The sequence below is a fragment of the Mirounga angustirostris genome, unplaced genomic scaffold, assembly GCF_029215605.1.
Source record: "Mirounga angustirostris isolate CCGP_5_RB_7025 unplaced genomic scaffold, mMirAng1.0.hap1 SCAF_6, whole genome shotgun sequence".
In the NCBI taxonomy this organism is placed as follows: Eukaryota; Metazoa; Chordata; class Mammalia; order Carnivora; family Phocidae; genus Mirounga; species Mirounga angustirostris.
The window spans coordinates 44,186,385-44,205,289 of record NW_026991714.1 but is presented as its reverse complement, the minus strand read 5'-3'; the positions used below and the strand labels follow the sequence as shown (position 1 = coordinate 44,205,289).

Here is an 18,905-nt window from a genome sequence, read left to right as displayed (position 1 = left end):
AGGGAAAGTGAAAAGGAACCATCTTGAAATACACCAGAGTATTCTGTTCTTCTTAAGAACACCCGCTCTCAAGACAAACTATTTTACCAGAGCTTAATCTACCCAGGGAAAGGAAAATGCCTGCTCTAGCCTCTTCTAGCCTTCCATGTGGGGGAAGGGAAATACCCATCTTGAGGCCCACCCTGGCCATCCTTTCACTAAGGGTGAAGGGGGAGAAAAAACAACTAAGAAACACTGGTGAAGTTCACAGTCCAGGGCCACGGGTTCACCATTAGACTGAAACCTAACCATAGGATTACAGAAAGCTTCCCTTCCCCCTACATTTCAAGTACATCAGGAACAACCAATTTCCTTTTACTGGGTACATCATATCCACCTTTCATCAAAATATTACAAGACATGCTAAAAGGCAAAACAAAACAAAACAATCAAACACATTGTGAAGAAACTGGATAAGCATCAGAACCAGAGTCAGATATAGCAGGAATGGCAGAAATCAGATTGGGAATTTTTTAAAACTATGATTAACTTGTTAAGGAAAAAGTAGACCATATACAAGATGGATAATATAAGCAGAGAAATGGAAATAAAGGATAAGAAAGAAATGCTAGAAATCAAAAATATTGTAATAGAAATGAAGAATGCCTTTTAGGGACCCATTAGTAGATTCTGTAGAGAAAGAATCTCTACACTTGAGAATATGAAAATAGATACTTCTAAAACTGAGAAGCAAACAAACACAAATACACAAAAACAAATTAAAAATCCTCCCCAAAAGAACAGAATATCAAGCATTATGGGACAATTACAAAAGGTATAACATATGGGAATACCAGAAGGAGAGGAAACAGAAAAAATATCTAAGGAATAAAGAAGAAAAAATGAATGAGAATTTCCCCAAATTAATGTCAGACACAAAACCACAAATTCAAGAAGCTCAAAGAAGGGCACCTGGGTGGCTCAGACGGTTAAGCGGCTCCCTTTGGCTCAGGTCATGATCCCAGGGTCCTGGGATCGAGTCCCACATCGGGCTCCTTGCTCAACACAGAGCCTGCCTCTCCCTCTGCCTGCCTGCCACTCCCCCTGCTTATGCTCTCTCTCTCTCACTCTCTCTGTGTCAAATAAATAAACAAAATCTTAAAAAAAAAAAAAAAAAAAGAAGCTCAAAGAATATCAAGAAAGATAAATGCCCAAAACACTACACCGTGGCATATCATGTTCAAACTTCAGAAAATCAAAAACAGAAAAAAACCTTGAAAAAAGTACAGCAAACAAAACAAAACAAGAACACCTTACCTATAAAGAGCAAAAACCAGAATCATATCCAAGTTCTTCTCAGAAGCTATGCAAGCAAGAAGAAAGTGAAGTGAAATACCTAAAATGTTGACAGAAAAACCCACCAACCTGGAATTCTGTACTCTTCAAAACTATACTTCAAAAGTAAAGGAGAAATAAAGACTTTCTCAAATAAACAAAAACAAAAATCAAGGGAATTTTTAGCCAGTAGACCTGCCTTGGAAGAAACGTTTAAAAAAGTTCCTCAGAGAGAAGGAATATGATATAGGTCAGAAATTCATATCTACATCAAATTCACAGAAGAATAAATAGACAGGGGCACCTGGGTGGCTCAGTCATTAAGCGTCTGCCTTCAGCTCAAGTCATGATCCCAGGGTCCTGGGATTGAGCCCCGCATCGGGCTCCCTGCTCAGCTGGAAGCCTGCTTCTCCCTCTCCCACTCCCCCTGCTTGTGTTCCCTCTCTCGCTGTGTCTCTCTCTGTCAAATAAATAAATAAAATCTTTAAAAAAAAAAAAAAGAATAAATAGACAATCTGAATAGGCCTATATTTGTTAAAGAAACTGAATCAATAATCAATAACCTTCCAAAACAGAAATACTAGGTCCAGATGGGTTCCCTGGTAAGTTCTACCAAACATTTAAGGAAGAGATTATACTGATTCTCTACAACATCTTTCAGAAGATAGGATCAGAGGGACTACTTCCTAACTCATTCTATAAGGCAAGTACTAACCTGATACCAAAAACAGACAAAGACATTATCAGAAAACTACAGACCAATATCTCTCATGAATATAGATGCAAAAACTCTCAAAAGAAAAAAGCAAATTAAATCCAACAATGTAAACAAAGAATTATACACCATAACCAAGTTGGATTTATTCCAAGTACACAAAACAGGTTCAACATTTGAAAATCAGTTCATGTAATCCATAACATCAATAGTTAATGAAGAAAAATCACATGATCATATCAATAGATACAGAAAAGGTATGTGACAAAATCAAACACTCATTCATGATAAAACTCTCAACAGACCAAGAATAGGGAAAAATTTCCTCAACTTGATAAATAACATCTACAAAAATCTACAGGTAACATCATACTTAACAATGAGAAACTCAAAGCTTTCCCACTCACATCAGGAACAAAGCAAGATGTCCCCTCTCACCACTGCGTTTAAACATTGTTCTGGAAATCCTAGCTAATACAAAAAGCAAAAACAAAAAACAAGAAAAGGAAATAAAGGGAAAACAGATTGAGAAGAAGGAAATAAAGCCATCTCTGTTTGCAGATACCATGATTATCTATGTGGAAAATCTGAAAAAAAAAATCAACCAAAAACTCTGGGAACTAATAAGTGATTACAATAAGATTGCAGAATACAAGATTAACATACAAAAGTTAATTGCTTTCCTATATACTAGCAATGAACAAGTGGAATTTGAAATTAAAAACACATAAACCCTTCACATTAGCACCGTCCCCAAAATGAAATATTATGTATAAATCTTTAAAAAAATGTAAAAGATTTATATGAGCTAAACTACAAAACCCTTATGAAAGATATCAAAGAAGAACTAAATAGAGAAATGTTCCATGTTCATGAATGAGAAGACTCAATACTGTCAAAATGTCAGTTCTTCTCAACTTGATCTATAAATTCAATGCACGCTCAACCAAAATCCCAGCAAGTTATTTTGTGGATATTGACAAATGGATTTTAAAGTTTATTTGGAGAGGCAAAAGACCCAGAAAAACCAACTCAATTTTGAAACAGAACAAAGTCATAGGATTGATGCTACCTGATTTCAAGACTTGCTGTATAAAGCTACAGTAATCAAGACTGTACAGTATTGGTGAAAACAGATAAATAGATCAATGAAGCAGAATAGAGAATCCAAAAATAGACCCACATGAATACAGTCAACTGATCTTCGACAAAGGAGCAAAAGCAATACAATGGAGCAAAGACAGTCTTTTCAACAAATGATGAGTGATAGAACAACTGAATATTCACATGCAAAAAAAATGAAATCTAGATACAGACCTTATACCTTTCACAAAATTCAACTCACAGACCTAAATGTAAAACATGAAACTATAAAACTTCTAGACGGTAACATAGGACAAGACTCAGATGATCTTGGGTATGTCCTTTTCTTTTTTTTTTTTTTTTAAAGATTTTATTTGTAAGTAATCTCTGTACCTAATGTGGGGCTCAAACCCACAATCCCTCGAGATCAAGAGTTGCATGCTCCACTGACTGAGACAGCCAGATGCTGCGACGATGTCCTTTTAAATACAACAGCAAAGGCACAAATCATGAAAGAAAACATTGGTAAGCTGGATGTCATTAAAATTAAAAACTTCTGCACTGCAAAAGACAATGTTAAGAAATGAGAAGACAAGCCACAGACTTGGAGAAAACATTTGCAAAACTCACATCTGATAAAGGACTGTTATCCAAAATATACAAAGAACTCTAAAAACTCAACAATAAGAAAACAAACAACACAATTAAAAAATGGGCAAAAGACCTAAATAGACAAATTGCCAAAGAAGATACACAGATGAGAAATAAGCACATGAAAAGATATCATATGTCATTATGGAACTGCAAATCTAAAATACAATGAGATACCATTACACACCTATCAGAATGGCCAAAATCTAAAACACTGAGAATACCAAATACTAACAAGGATGTGGAGCAACAGGAACTCTTGTTGACTGGGGTGGGAATGCATCCACTTTGAAAGACAGTTTAGCAATTTCTTACAAAACTAAACACACTCTTCTCCCATGATCTAGCATCTTTTTACTCCTTGATATTTACCCAAAGGAGCCAAAAACTTAGATCTGCACAAAAACCTATAGATGGATGTTTATAGCACTTTTATTTTATTTTATTTTATCATTTAATTGCCAAAACTTAGAAACAACCAAGATGCCTTTCAGTAGCTGAATAAATAGACTGTGGTACATTCAGACAATGGAATATTATTTGGCACTAAAAAAAAATGAGCTATTAAGCCATGAAAAGACATGGAGGAGCCTTAATTGCATGCTACTAAGTGAAAGAAGCCAATCTGAAAAGGCTCCATACTGAACGATTCCAACCATGTGACATTCTGGAAAAGGCAAAACTATGGGGGCAATAAAAAAATCAGTGATTGCCAGGGATTGGGGTGGGGAGAGGGAGAGATGAATAGGCAGAGCACAGAGGATTTTTAGGGCAGTGATACTATTCTGTATGATACTATAATGATGAATACATGTCATTATACATTTGTCCGAACGCACAGAATGTACAATACCAAGTGTGAACCCTAACTTAACTATGGACCTTGGTTGATAATGACGTGTCTGTCAATGACTGTAACAAATGTACCACTGTAGTGTGGGATGTTGATAGTGGGGGCATGTGTGGGGGCAGGAGGTATGCGGGAACTCACGGTACTTTCCACAGTTTTGCTATGAACCTTAAATTCTATAAAAAAAAGTCTTTCTTTTTAAAGTACATATTGAGCCCTCACTGCCTTGACAGTAATGGTACAAGTCTTTAGATTTATTTGTCTGTCCCACTAAATGGAGGCAGACGCTGGGTAATGTTCACGGTTGTACCTTCCAATGTGAGTGCTCATAATAGGCATGAATAATATATAAACCATTATTTATCCATTGGACAGATAGTTCCTAAGCACCTACTGACAGATACCATTCCTAAGGATACAGCCATGAACAGGATATGCATGGTCACTAAGTGGGGGAGTAGGGGAGACAGTCAAGAAATAAGCAAGATAAATAGGGACGCCTGGGTGGCTCAGTTGGTTAAGCGTCTGCCTTTGGCTCAGGTCATGATCCCAGGGTCCTGGGATCAAGTCCCGCATCGGGCTCCCTGCTCTGCAGGGAGCCTGCTTCTCCCTCTGCCTCTGTCTCTCTCTCTCTGTCTCTCATGAATAAATAAATAAAAAATCTTAAAAAAAAAAAGCAACATAAATAAAAAAGGGAATTTCCAATAGTAGAAAGTTCCATGAAGAAAGAAAAACTAACAGTAATTTCCTAAGCACTTAATATTTGCCAGCCACTATACTAAGAACTTAATATTATCAAGCTTAAACCTCATAATAACTCTGTAAGTATTAGGGTTATTTTTCATTCTAACGTTATAGATACAGAAATTGAAGCTAGTAAGATAAAGTAACTTGCCCAATGTTGCAGAGCGAGTAAGAAGTGCAAAACTGTAATCAAATCCATTTTCTCACTCCTGAGCTCATGCTCTAAACCATTACACTCTATTCATTACATGACTAAAAGAAAGACAGGAAAACTGCTTTTCCCATAAATATCGTAAAACTCTGAAAGGAAACAGAAGCATATTTGGCACGTATGACAAAGTCTGTGGAAATAAATAAAACATTTTCAAGCTTTATATTAAGTTTTTAATTCCAGTTAGTTAACATACAGTGTTATGGTAGTTTAAGGTATACAATATAGTGACTCATCATTTCCATACAACACCCTGTGCTCGTCCCAAGTGCACGCCTTCATCCCCACCGCCTATTTCACCCATCACCCCACCCCCGCCCCTCTGGTAACCATCAGTTTGTTCTCTACAATTAAGTCTGTATGTTGATTTGTCTCTCTCTCTCATTTTTTCCCTTTGTTTGTTTTGCTTCTCAAATTTTACATATGAGTGAAATCATATGGTATGTGTCTTTCTCTGACTGACTTATTTTGTCAAGCTTTATAGTTGATCGACTCTTGTCTGTGCTGTGGAGGAACTGGTTTCACTCAGCAAGGTCAGCTCCTTTCTTGCTGGTTATTGGTACAGCATCTTTTACATAGGAAGATGTTACTACTCCAGGTGTCATAATGTATGGGTTTAAGATTACTATCTCTGTAGTGATAATATATTTGCATAAATCCTCCCAAGCTTTCTCATTTACTATACCCCTGTCCTCCAAGAAGGGTCCTCATTGGGAAGTAGCAGATTCAGGTCAGTGGATTTGGCCTGAGCACATCAAATAAACAGAAATACTCTAGACACTCAGACCCAATAGTGACCTTGATGGTCCATGACCTATTTAACCACCCTACTTTGCTGGCCAACATCCAGTTTTGTTTGGGTAATATCCATCTCCCAAATCCTCTCTTAATTGTCTCTGTGATAGACTCTAGTTCTTACGTCCCAAGGATTGTACAAATTTTGATTATACACATTTATTTGTATAGTGATTTAATGTTACTTTTCCCCCATTAGCTATTAAATATGAAGAGTACAGGAGTCATGAACAGTTTGTCCACCATTATATACACAGCACCTTGAACAGTAAAGTACATGGTACATATTAAACATCTGGTAACTATCATTTGAACAGATGAACAAATAGGAATATTGATGTCCAAGTGAATTGTTCACAACTACATGAAGAGAGTAATGTAGTTTCCAAGGAAAGTCAATTGAGTATAGCTGAGGGGGATCCCCAAATCACCCTTTTAAAATGGCAAAAACAGATCATGGGAAGTAATATGGTATGCTTGGAAAAAGATTCCAACTCAGAAAGAGGTAAGTTTTAATTCCAGCTCTGCCACTTACTGATTCAATGTTTCTGAGCCTCAGTTTTCTTATCTGTAAACATGGAAGTAATGTAATGATAAAGTGAGATGAAGTCTGTGAAAATGCATGGCAAGAAAACATAAAAAGAAGAGATAAGTTCAGAGACCCCCTGAATTAGTCTCCTCTCTGGGACCTAAGCAAGCAAATTTAAGTCAGATTGGTCTTGTAGTATAATGTTTATGGATGCCTTTAATCTTTATCCTCTCCAAAAGTCCTCCACTGGGAGAATTCACTTGAAATGAAGGGGTACTTCAGATGTGCTCAGTTCTTTCCAAACTGTGAACTGAGTGCCAACAATGGCTTAGCAAAAGTTTCTGGAGACACATTCACCCCTATTCTGCTTGTCCCTGGCATTCTGATTACTTCTGATATGAAGGATATTGATTAGAGAAAGACAGAATGATCAAGAAATGGCCCAAAATGACAGGTGTCTAAAGAAAAATCTAGGTATGTGTATAAACATTTCATGGTCCTCAATGAGGATCACTAGTTGAAGTAGGCTTCTCCCTACATTTGAGGTTGGGTATTTTCAGTGGGACCTAACTCCCTTACTTTTTTTTAATGGTATGGTGGGAAGAATATATGTTAAGTGGAATGTATATTTGAAGTTAAGAGAAAATAAAATCTCAAAGCATTAACACAAACAGCTGAGCCACAATTCAAAACTTTCTCTTAGGTTAAAAGGAAGTCAATGAGCCCTAGAATCAACTGAGCCATGGTGACAAGCACAGAAAAACAGGATTCCTGGTGAACCTCTGATAACCCCAAGCAAGAGAAAAAGCAAACACATGGAATTAGCTATATATGACTTCAAACCACTGTCTATTGGTCAGTCACAAACACTCATATTAGCAGAATGAAAAAAGTGTAAAAAGATTTTTTTTTAACCACATAAAGTTCCATACAAGAAAAGTCACAGGATTGGAAGTCTTAAGGAAAATCAAAGCTTGACTTCAAATAAGCTTTCCTCAACAACAAAAAACAAATAAGCTTTCCTCTGGGGGTAAATAAAGACCGCAGCATCTGCCTTCAATCCATTCTTGACTGGTTAGGATTAGCACATCCTATAATAACTTCTCAGTGTTGATTTCACAAAAGATAAGCAATCTACTATTAAGAAGCCAAGAGAAATCATAAAAAAGTTACATCAGAGACTCACAAACAACCCTACCACGATTTACTAACAAGAAAAGAGTATATCAAATTTATCTTCAGAAAAGGTAGGTTTGTGCAATTTAATTGCTTACCTCCCAATTACAGACATTAAAACTCCCAACAAGCAATTTAAGAACCCAGTGTTCCACAGTATCTGCATTTTGGTTAAAATTAAACAAAGATTAACATCTGGCCACAAGACCTAAGTAAGTAGGAAATGGGAGAAAGAAATATTCATGTTGGAGTTTGTACATACCATGGACAAATCAAATTTCCACAGAGGAAGCAAAATAAATGAGATTTATTTCTCCGAACTTCTACAGAACATGTTAAGAGTTTCATTTTTACACCATCTGAAGTGGTTGCCCACTTGTTTTATGAGTGTAAGCCTTATCTTTTGCAGTAAAATATTAAGTTCTCAGGGGGTAGATTCAGGTTTTTGCAGAGCATATGGAATTTGAAGGGCCCTCTCTAAGAAAAAGAATACAAAATTGTGAATACAAATTATGTAAGAGAGTATTGCAAGTAAGTGAATGACCCTGGAGGTTAAGTACCAACAGCTTCACAGTAAATTCACCACAAGGGTGAGAACCAACCAAGTCTTCTATTTCTGTTTCACGCAAATGCTGTCTTGCAGAGTATTGGGTATTTTATAGGCATTCAGTGCTTGTTGATTCCACTCATTTCAGAGGCAAGCAAAGGATAGGACTATGAGATGAAATTTAAGGCCAAGCCATGGCCCATCCAAACAGGTCAAGATAAATCTTAACTCTTTTGTTCAGTTATACCTTAAATGATAGTTTGAACTAAATTGAATTTGAATTCTGAATTCAAATTTTGAATTTGAATTCATGCTGATTGTGTTATTTATTAACTGTCATCCAGTTAATCTTTTAAAAATCCAAAAATGTGTATCTCCTATAATAGAATGAAGAAAAAATTTTAAAAATCATCAAATAAAAGCTGGATGTACATGAGTCACAGACTAAACACTCTAGTTCCTGTGTGTATGCCCACTACTTAGGATGAACAGCTGGATTCATGTGCACTCCTTTACTGACTGTGGACATCTGTGGCCTATTATCAGTAGAGTTGCCCCATAAGTAGAATTGGTTGCCAATTCCAAAGGAAAACTTGTAGGAGTTTTTGATGGGTTGACCTATTTCCCCATACTGTTGGCCAACCATATACTGCATATACTGCATCCTTTATATACACATGAAATAGCAAAAAGAAAATTCATGTAATTCTCCAAGTTCTACTTATAGGTGTGAGATACTATACAAGCAAACAAACCGTGAAAGAAATGACTCACTAATCCCACAGGTTCATACTCCAAGCTTAACATTTTAAGTGCTGCCATGCAAAAAACTACAGAACTTTCTATCTATGCTGAAGTCCAGAGTTATCATGTCCAGATCAACGCATGATAAAGGACAGATAGACATTTTGTCAATGTTCCTGTATATGAACATATGAATAACCATCAGTCCAAATGATGTTACTCTGCCTTGCATCTATTGAGGAAAATACCTTGAGAAGAACTCACTGTTATCAATAACTTTAATCACATTGGAATAGAACTTTATTATTAAAGGCCTTACTTAAGACTGATAGATATGACTGCATAAAAAATTGCTTTAAATGTCTCCATGAAAAATATTAATAAACAACTTTTATTTTTTTAATATTTATTTATTTGAGAGAGAGCACATGAGTGAGCATGGGAGGGAAGGGCAGAGGGAGAGAGAAACTTAAGCAGACTCTGAGAACCAAGAGTCCAACACCCAACCAACTGAGCCACCCAGGTGACCCATTAATAAACAACTTTTAAAACCAAGGGACAGGGTCACCTGGGTAGCTCAGTCAGTTAAGCATCTGCCTTTGGCTCAGGTCATAATCCCGAGGTCCAGGGATCTAGCTCTGCGTCGGACTCCCTGCTCAGCAGGAAACCTGCTTGCTTTTCCCTCTAAGTCGCCTCCCTGCTCCCTAATTTCCCCTCTCTGCTCATGCTCTATCTCTCTCTCTTAAATAAATAAATGAATAAATGAATTAATAAATAAAATAAATAAAACCAAGGGACTGATTAGGGAAAATATTTCTGACACGATAGGCAAAAAACAAATTTCATAATATTAAAGAATTATAATCAGATGATCAATAATTAGATGACAATATTTCAAAACAAAAATAAGAAAAGGATATGAACAGACATAAACAGAAAACACAAATGCCCAGTAAATGTTTTAAAGATGCTAAACCTCACTCACAAATGTAAGAAACATAAACTTAAAAACAATGAGCTATTCTTCAATGGACAGATCATGATAGAGATGGTTTCAATGGCAGAGGTGAAAACATCCATAGTTCACAAGGGTGTGGGGAAAGCGAAGGAACAGGCAACTCTCATTTTCTGTGACAGGAATGTGGCTGATACAGCTTTCCGGAGGGTGATTTAGCAACACCTTTCACATTTTAAAATGTTTATCTATTTTATCCCATTGATCACTCTTCTATAAAATTATCCTATAGAATTCTCAAAGATATATATTCAAAGACACTCTTTGCAGCATTGTTTAAAAATTTAAAAAACAAATTAAAAAATTAGAGAGAGCTTAACTGTCCATCCATAGAATAATCTATTCAATAAATACTATAAGGCCACTAAAAAGAATATGGTAATCCATCTATATGTGATTTTGAAATAACAATATCTTACATTTCTTGAGCTTTCAATATGCCAGCCACTATTCTAGGCTTTTTGCATATGTTAATTCTCTTAATGAATAAAAAATCTCTAAGACGGGGCACCTGGGTGGCTCAGTCATTTGAGCGTCAGACTCTTGGTTTTGGCTCAGGTCATGATCTCAGCGTCATGAGATCGAGCCCCACGGTGGTCTCTGGGCTCATCGGGGAGTCTGCTTGAGATTCTCTCTCCCTCTCCCTCTGCCCCTCCCCTGACTTGTGTTCTCTAGTAAAATAAATAAATCTTTAAAAAAATATCTCCAAGACAGATAAGTTAAAAAAAAAAAAAAACACAAAGTTGCAGAACAGACTGTGTACTATGATTCTATTTATATCATATAAAAAATAATATTTTTAACAAATATCAAATATGAACAAATATTATATATATTTATTTAAGTGTATATGTGTGTATATATATATGTATATATGCCCAGAAAAATTGGGGAAGAATACAAAAGGAATGGTCTACAGTGATTACCTAGGAGGAGTGGGACTTGGGGGAAAAGAAAATGTTTACTTTCATAATTTTCTGAATTGTTTGAACTTTTCACTATATATATGGATTACTTCTATTTTTTAAAAGATTTTATTTATTTATTTGAGAGAGACAGATAGACATAGTGACAGAGATAGCGAGAGAGAGCACAAGCAGGGGGAGAGGGAAAGAGAGAGAAGGAGTAGCAGGCTCCCTGCTGTGGGGTTTGATTCCAGGACCCTGGGATCATGACCTGACCAAAGGCAGACACTTAACAGGCTGAGCCACCCAAGGGCCTCTATTACTTCTATTTTTAAAATGTTAATACGTGTTATCTGCTTAACTAGATTATGGTCTATTTAATTTTTTTCTTTCTACTTCCATAATTTTTTTAAAAACCTAATAAAAGATATTTGGGAAAACGTAGCAATATGAGAAAACATGAATGTTTCTTTTTATACCCTTCTGTGAGCACATGAGCGTATAATACTTTCAAAATTTTTTAAAAACCTAGCTAAAAGTCAGCATTCAACTACTCCAAGAAAAACATCCTATCTCATTTCCTCTCTTATGCAGGAAACCCCAGAATATAAGGATTTAGATGAGAACTCTCATGTCTCTAGAACAATTGTCTGACTGGTGGCTTTCTTCCTTCCAGTATCAAGTCAATTTAATAATAATTTATTAAAAGGTCAAACTTAATTATAAATAAAGCAAAAATGAGGGGGGAAATATAATTATCATTGTGTGAATTATAATACACACTGCTCTGCTATATGTAACATGTGACTTAACAACATAACCTGAGGATAATATTATGTGCACGTCCATAAAGCAGTCGATGCGCAGTAATTGTTAATAATATCATCACCATCATCATTGAAGCTACCATCCATTAGCTTTTTCCTACGGGTCTAATACTGAACCCCATGCTTCACATATATTAGCATATTTAATTCTCCCAGCAACCCCATAAGATTCCTGGTTACTGATTATTTACTAGAATAATATAAAATTATTAACATATGGAGAAAATTTTAGGGTGGCAAATAGTAAACTGAAACCCATACTCAACTGAGTCTAGATTTATAGCATGTACTCCTAAATATTTTATAGATTTTTTATAAGGTATTTCTACCAGAAATAAACCATAAAGTGGCTCCTGAATGGCCTTTGTGCCACTTGTTCCAAAAGCTATTCCTTCCAGTTAATCCTTTCTCATGCATCCCACTCGGCATACTGAGTGCAGGTGAATCCGAAACGCACGCCTTCCCTCTGCAGAAAGCTTTTCTCGTGTTTCTCTCATCTCGCAAACTCTGTTAGAGTCTTACCTGTCCAGCAGCAGTTCGAGCACCTCTTTAGTGGAGGCAAAGCCTCTGTATGTTGACAGGAAGATGCTGATATAGGTAAAGTCATTGTCTCCAAAAGCCGTCAGCAGGTTCTCCACCAGCTTCTCCAAGGTGCCGGCTTTGATGGTCCTGATCTTACAGGTTTCATACTGACTGACTGTATGTCCTGGAGGCAGCTGGTCCCCTTCAACCTGTACAATAAATTCATTATTAGGATCAGGCGAAATGGCTCCCCAAAGTAAAACCGAGAACACTGGAACGGTTGAAACACAACCTGTCACGTTTTCTCTGCTCTTATTTCATTTCCCTACAAGCCATGTAAGGCAATTCTCTCACCTCAGTGTAGCAGAGCGAGGTGGTGGGGGGGAGGGGGGTGTTACTTTACTTCATGGTGCTTACACTTGCTTCTATTTGATCCCCTGTCAAGAACCTGGTTGCTGGCCTAAAGAGGATGTTTCCCTTTGACCCCAGAATCAAGCTCAGCAGAAGTTAATTGATCATTTCCTTTGTATTGTTCCATGGTAAGCTGTCAAACTCACCCTTTTTTTTTTCTTATGTTATGTTAATCACCATACATCATTAGTTTTTGACGTAGTGTTCCATGATTCATTGATGTCAAACTCATTCTTAAAGACCGCTCCTACAGCGGTGTGCTGGAGCTGACGCATACTGGCTTTGAAGAGGTGACTGTTAGATTTTTAGGATTTGTGTGAGCCAGCTGACATGTTACTAGGCTGAAAGACCAGCCTTGGTAGGAGTATGATCCCCATGGAAATCTCTGGAGATCTGACCATGGTCTGATATTCTTCAACCCACAAGAAGCAACAGCCTTCCTGATTCAGTATCATCAGCAATCAAGGGAATTGACCCAGAAGTGGCTGGACCAAGGAGCCCTGGGCTAATCTCTGGGGAGTGGTGGAAAGGGTGTGTGGGTATATGACCCCTGCCTCCTGGAGACTTGCAATGAATAAGAAAAGACATGGGCTCCTGAGAGGTAGCTATTACATGAGAACACACTGTGGATGGTATTGGCAGGTATAACCGCCCCTTGGGAGACATAAAACTTACCAACTGATTATGGATAAGATATGCAAAGCTTAAAATTGAGTCTGAGGGAAGAGAATTAAACTGAAGAACAACAGGAATGTACCTTACCTCCTGCCATAAATCTCTGCCTCACAAATTCTATAGAGATGCAGTTTTCAGCTTAACTTGTCCTTCACAGGCATGAAGACAACCTACCAAGAGGATCTTTTTCTAAAGCAAACCATCACTGTCAATGAGGCAAACAATCACCAGGTGGTTTTTCACAACGGTAAGTTTGAATTGTTGCATAACAGATTTTCCTAAACTGAAATAGCAGAAATAGCCAGATGTGTGAAAATCGAGGAAGAGGAGCAAAGAAGAGAGAACCGGATCTCTAAATGATGACCCTGCATTCACGAAGCCTCACGTTGGCTTTTTCTTCACCTGACCTGTCAGATGTTCAACCACTGGAAGGAAATTAGCTGGCAAGACTGCTTCCAGTAGGACCAAAGTGGTGGCTATCACTTTCAGAAAAGGGTGAGGGTAGCTCAATGTCATGATGTCTAAATGCTAACGGGAATGAATAGTAAGACTCCACCTTCCACAGTGGATGACTTTATTTCTTTATTTCCTTCTTGAAAGATACTTCGACTTTACTAAGGGGAGGGATCTGGTTCAGGCAAAATACCAAACATTTCTGTAGGCCTCTTTGGCCTGTTGACTCAGATCATGGCCTAATAACTGTCCTTTATCACTCTGTACATAGTTTTGAAACAGGCCTAATAGTATCCGTCTGTCCTCCCAGGAGTGTCAATCCACTTTAAGCAGAAACAATAAATGGAAAGGATATATGGCTTCAAAGTCTAATTACTTTTTTACCAGTTAGTACAGTGTTGCCCTACATGGGTGCTGTAAACACGAGTTCTAAAACAAAAGGTCCTGTGGCCAAGTTTGGGAACTCCAGAGTAAAACAAAGTCAAATACAGTTCTTTACTGCAGATTTGTCTTTAACATGCTAACGTGTTATGAAACTCTAAGACAAGGATATGATACATGATCCTTCCAAATGGACTTCCCTTTATTTTCACAGCATCTTGCAGACCATCAGAATGAACATACTTTGGAAAACGTTAGCTTAGTTAAGTCACTGTAATGCATTTAAACCATATTTCACTTTTGCCACTTTTCACTTAAAAAAAAAAAGACATGAGGGGCGCCTGGGTGGCTCAGTCGTTAAACGTCTGCCTTTGGCTTAGGTCATGATCCCAGGGTCCTGGGATCGAGCCCCGCATCGGTCTCCCTGCTCCGCGGGAAGCCTGCTTCTCCCTCTCCCACTCCCCCTGCTTGTGTTCCCTCTCTCGCTGTGTCTCTCTCTGTCAAATAAATAAAATCTTAAAAAAAAAAAAGACATGATAAAATACAATAATGTTAATTTTTATCTTCCAACATCCCTATCCATTTGACCTGTTTCTTAATACCAAAATGTAGGGATGTTTTCTATGTTTTACTTTGTCACTTCAAAAGAGCTGGTTCCAGAAAAATGATCAGCCTGATAATATTAAAAAGTAGTTAAAAAAACATGCTTCGATGTCAAATGTTAACAACAACATTGAAAGGCATCGCTTCTCATTCTTGAGGGATATTCAAGCTCTAATTCTAAATCAAGTTTCTTTACCTTGTGACACTGTTTCCTCACCAAACAGTCTTGTAATTTGAGGATTCTTATTTTACTCACCATGCAAATCCCGCTTTAAATCTTTTCTTTATTGAAAGCGAAAACGACTTAAAAGAACTAATTTTTCTCTGAGCACCAATGTAGCCAAAAATTCAAACACAGAGAAAAATACTTGTCAAAGGACCTGATGAAGGGGGTCCCCTTTCCTGCCAGAAAGCAGATTTGGCAGGAAGCCAAGTCTCTCCCTTGGGAATGGAGTCCTGCTACTCATTAACCCAGTCACTTCCTTTGGTCCTCCTTTTCCTCTGGAAAAAAGGATCTCTATATGCATGCCTGATCCCCATACCTCCCTGTAATGGTTTTTGTTCCTCAGTGTTTGCATCTGTACATTAGGAAGAACCATGTTTGAGCTAACAGAATAGCTCATAAAATACTTTGATTATTTAGATGTTAAAAATTATTCTCTAAGTGCGATGAGTGAGCATGAACGACAATATCAAATGAAGTATGGGAATTGCTCTGGTGCCTACAATCATTCTCACAAAAATTCACAACGCGTGCTAAGGTGTCAGGGCACTCGCTCCATGTCATGTTCTGCACATTTGCTAAGCACCCTAATATCAACTTGCTAGAGCAGAGGGAAGGTTTCTGAAGACGACTTCTAATTTACCAACCCTCAAATAGAGTACATTTTTGTGAAACAGAAATTTTGAAATTATCTGCTTATTCCTGGAATTACATGGAAATAAAATTATACAAAAGTGAAACAGAAAACCTAAATCTGCTGTATGATTCACACTGGAGAAGCTAAAATCTTCATTTAATTTTTGCAGCAAAATATCCACTAGCTACAGGACCCTTTCAAGAGACTTTAGGATCTGTTTTTATATGTAATATCTCAATACCTTTGAATTCTAGTTTAAAAGGAAAGTGGGGGAGGCAGGGGGAGAGCTTTGGCAGACAAGTGTTTAATAACCCAGACTCGGAGAGGAATACATGGAGGGCTGAGCCTGCCCTCTGGGTTAGCACACTAACAGGAAACAGCTCAATCTGGATCTAATCAGAGACCATCGTTTTACTGACAAGATTATGATACCGAGGCCACAAAAATGTTTCAGGATTTTTTTTTTATGGTGGTGGGGGGGATGGCAATCTCTTTGCCATTAGAATTCAGTGTTTCCTGAGAGAACATGTCTGACTCCTATGGGGTAAATATCTAAAACTCTGCCCAACTGTCCTAGCTGAGGAATTTCCATAATTATCCATTTGGCACGAGGAGGACGGGAGAAAAGACGTGGAGAAAGACTTTCGCCTTCTGAAAACATAAACTGTTAACAACTTGGGTGTTTCTAACTTGGAAAAAAAAATGTCCTTCAATCAAAATAATACTTCAGTCATCTGATTCTTTAATAGGGGACATGCTAAGTAAACAACCTCATTAAACTGGAGACAGTACTTCTCCAAGCCATGCTCAACCTTCAGTCCATCAGTTCAGGGGCATCCTGGCCTCAGCAGGAACGTCAACTGCGAGTCCTTTTCCAGTCATAACTCTCTAAGAAAATCTAAAACCCACATCCTGGGTTTTACAGATTTTAGGAAGGTACACACTGCTAACTCTACATTCAGCCCCGAGCACCAAGGGTACATGTAATATTCTCTTTTCAAAACAACACGCCATCCAGCCACACGAAATGCCACGAAATGCTGCACAAATAGGCTCTGACCATCTGTCTAGATTGCCCAGATATATAGAGATTAAATGCCCTTGCCATGCAAAGGAAAACACCATGGAGGCAATGGCACACAGCACAGTGTTATGGCAAGGTCCATGCCGTGAGTACTGTGAGCTATGCACACACAAGCCATTCAGAGAGGTAAGGCACAGTCCGCACAAAACCCTAGGGCAAGTAATGTCAAGCTCAGCGTGAGCTTCCGCATTGTGTGAACTACTTTGGACGTGAACTCATTTTCTTTTTGCTAGGTTAAGGTTGCCAGGATGCTCAGTTAAATTTTAATTTCAGATAACTAATGAATAATGGGATACTTGTAGTATTTAGGACCAATTCATACTAAAACGTTATTTGTTGTGTATATGAACTTCAAATTCAACCTGGCATCCTGTATCTCTACCTTTATTTGGGAAGGCTAAGCTAAGTGCATACAGGGAGGAAAACATGGATCTCTCTTTTATTTATTCAGCCACACATAAACTAACAGTGCAATGTGCCAGGCACTGTACAAGGTAATAGAGACAAAAAGGTAAAGAGCGTGCAGTTCTGACACCAGGGTTGCTTGGTCTAACAGAGGAAACAGACACAAAGAAACCATTATGATGCAAAGTGAGTTAAGAAAAAACAAACAAAAAAAAACCACGGAGCAGAGATAGATAGGCAGATTCATGGAAGAACCAGGAGGGACCCAGCCTAAAGGTGGCATCAGAAAAGACATCCTAAGTAGGGGATGCTTGCAGCAGCTTTTAAGTTATGAGTAGGATTAACAACATTGGGGAGGATGTAGCAGAGACACCAGCACAAACAAAGGCATTAAGAAAAGAGGTGTGACAGTGGTGGGGGAGAGGAGGAAGACGGCACAGTGATTACAGGAGCAATAAGACCAAAGGAATGGACAGCTTGGCCAAAGAGTCAGCAGGGAACTAACTACCTGATAATAGAGGACGCTGGTCAAATCCTAAAAAGCTTAGACGTCATTTCCTATAGTTTCAAGAGTGGTCAGAGAAATCACAGTGTGGAGGACAGATCTGATGGGAAGTTTTAAAGTTGAGAAAATCAGTAAGAAAGCTGTTTGTACTCCAGGTGAGCAACTGTAAGGACCTTAATTTGCATAACGATGACAGGGGTAGAGAAGGGGTCGGTGGGGGGGGGCATATTTAGGGGATACTCAGGAACTGTCAAGACTTGCTGAAGAGTTGGACGCAGAGGATGAAGATGAGGGAAAAGAATCAGGAACACTTCCCTGATTTCTAGGTGGATGACCGCGACGATAAAAGCGCCACCCATATGAAAGAAAATCGAGGAAGTGAAGCCAGATTTTTGTGGAGCCGAGGTACTGAATTCCACCTTACAGACATAGAACTTGAAGTATCTTTGGGATTTTCCAATAGTACAGTCCAACAGGCAGTTAGAGTCTCAAAGCTGGGGACAGGGGTTTAAGACGGAAATATGTAGACATTACGTCAATTAAAATGGCTTCACTGTCCCAGGCAGACTGTGTGGAACAGGAAGGATAGAGGGCTGAGGACGGCATCTGGAAGAAGACCAAAATTCAGAAGGTCCCAAGGGCAGAGATGGCAAGCGCTAGAAGAAGCACCTGCACACGTGACAAATGTACACATCGCCTGATCTCTGGTAACATTTCTGGGTAGAGAACTCAGAAGAAGTCTTCAACGGCAGATTTATACACATGCCAACATAACCTTCCATCTAATTATGCAAACACACAAGGCCCAGCCAGTGGTGTGCTGGAACTGGCGTGCCCCGCTTGCAGGAGCCAACTGTGCACACCCCTTCTCAGTTCTACGTTCAATGATATGGCGTTGGT

The 18,905-nt window shown here is 38.2% G+C and overlaps 1 protein-coding gene across 9 annotated transcripts in view; it reads right to left on the bottom strand.

Moving 5' to 3' along the window:
* RGL1 (ral guanine nucleotide dissociation stimulator like 1) overlaps window positions 1–18,905 on the bottom strand; it is a 249,113-nt gene that overhangs the window by 85,718 nt on the left and 144,490 nt on the right. For all 9 annotated transcript variants that reach the window (XR_010412302.1, XM_045877303.3, XM_064594221.1 and 6 more), the window contains one exon: window positions 12,629–12,837. Coding sequence is in view for 8 of the 9 variants with exons in the window: in XM_045877303.3 (XP_045733259.1) it covers window positions 12,629–12,837 (209 nt within the window). In the remaining variant the exon portion in view is untranslated. The remainder of the gene's footprint in view (window positions 1–12,628; window positions 12,838–18,905) is intronic.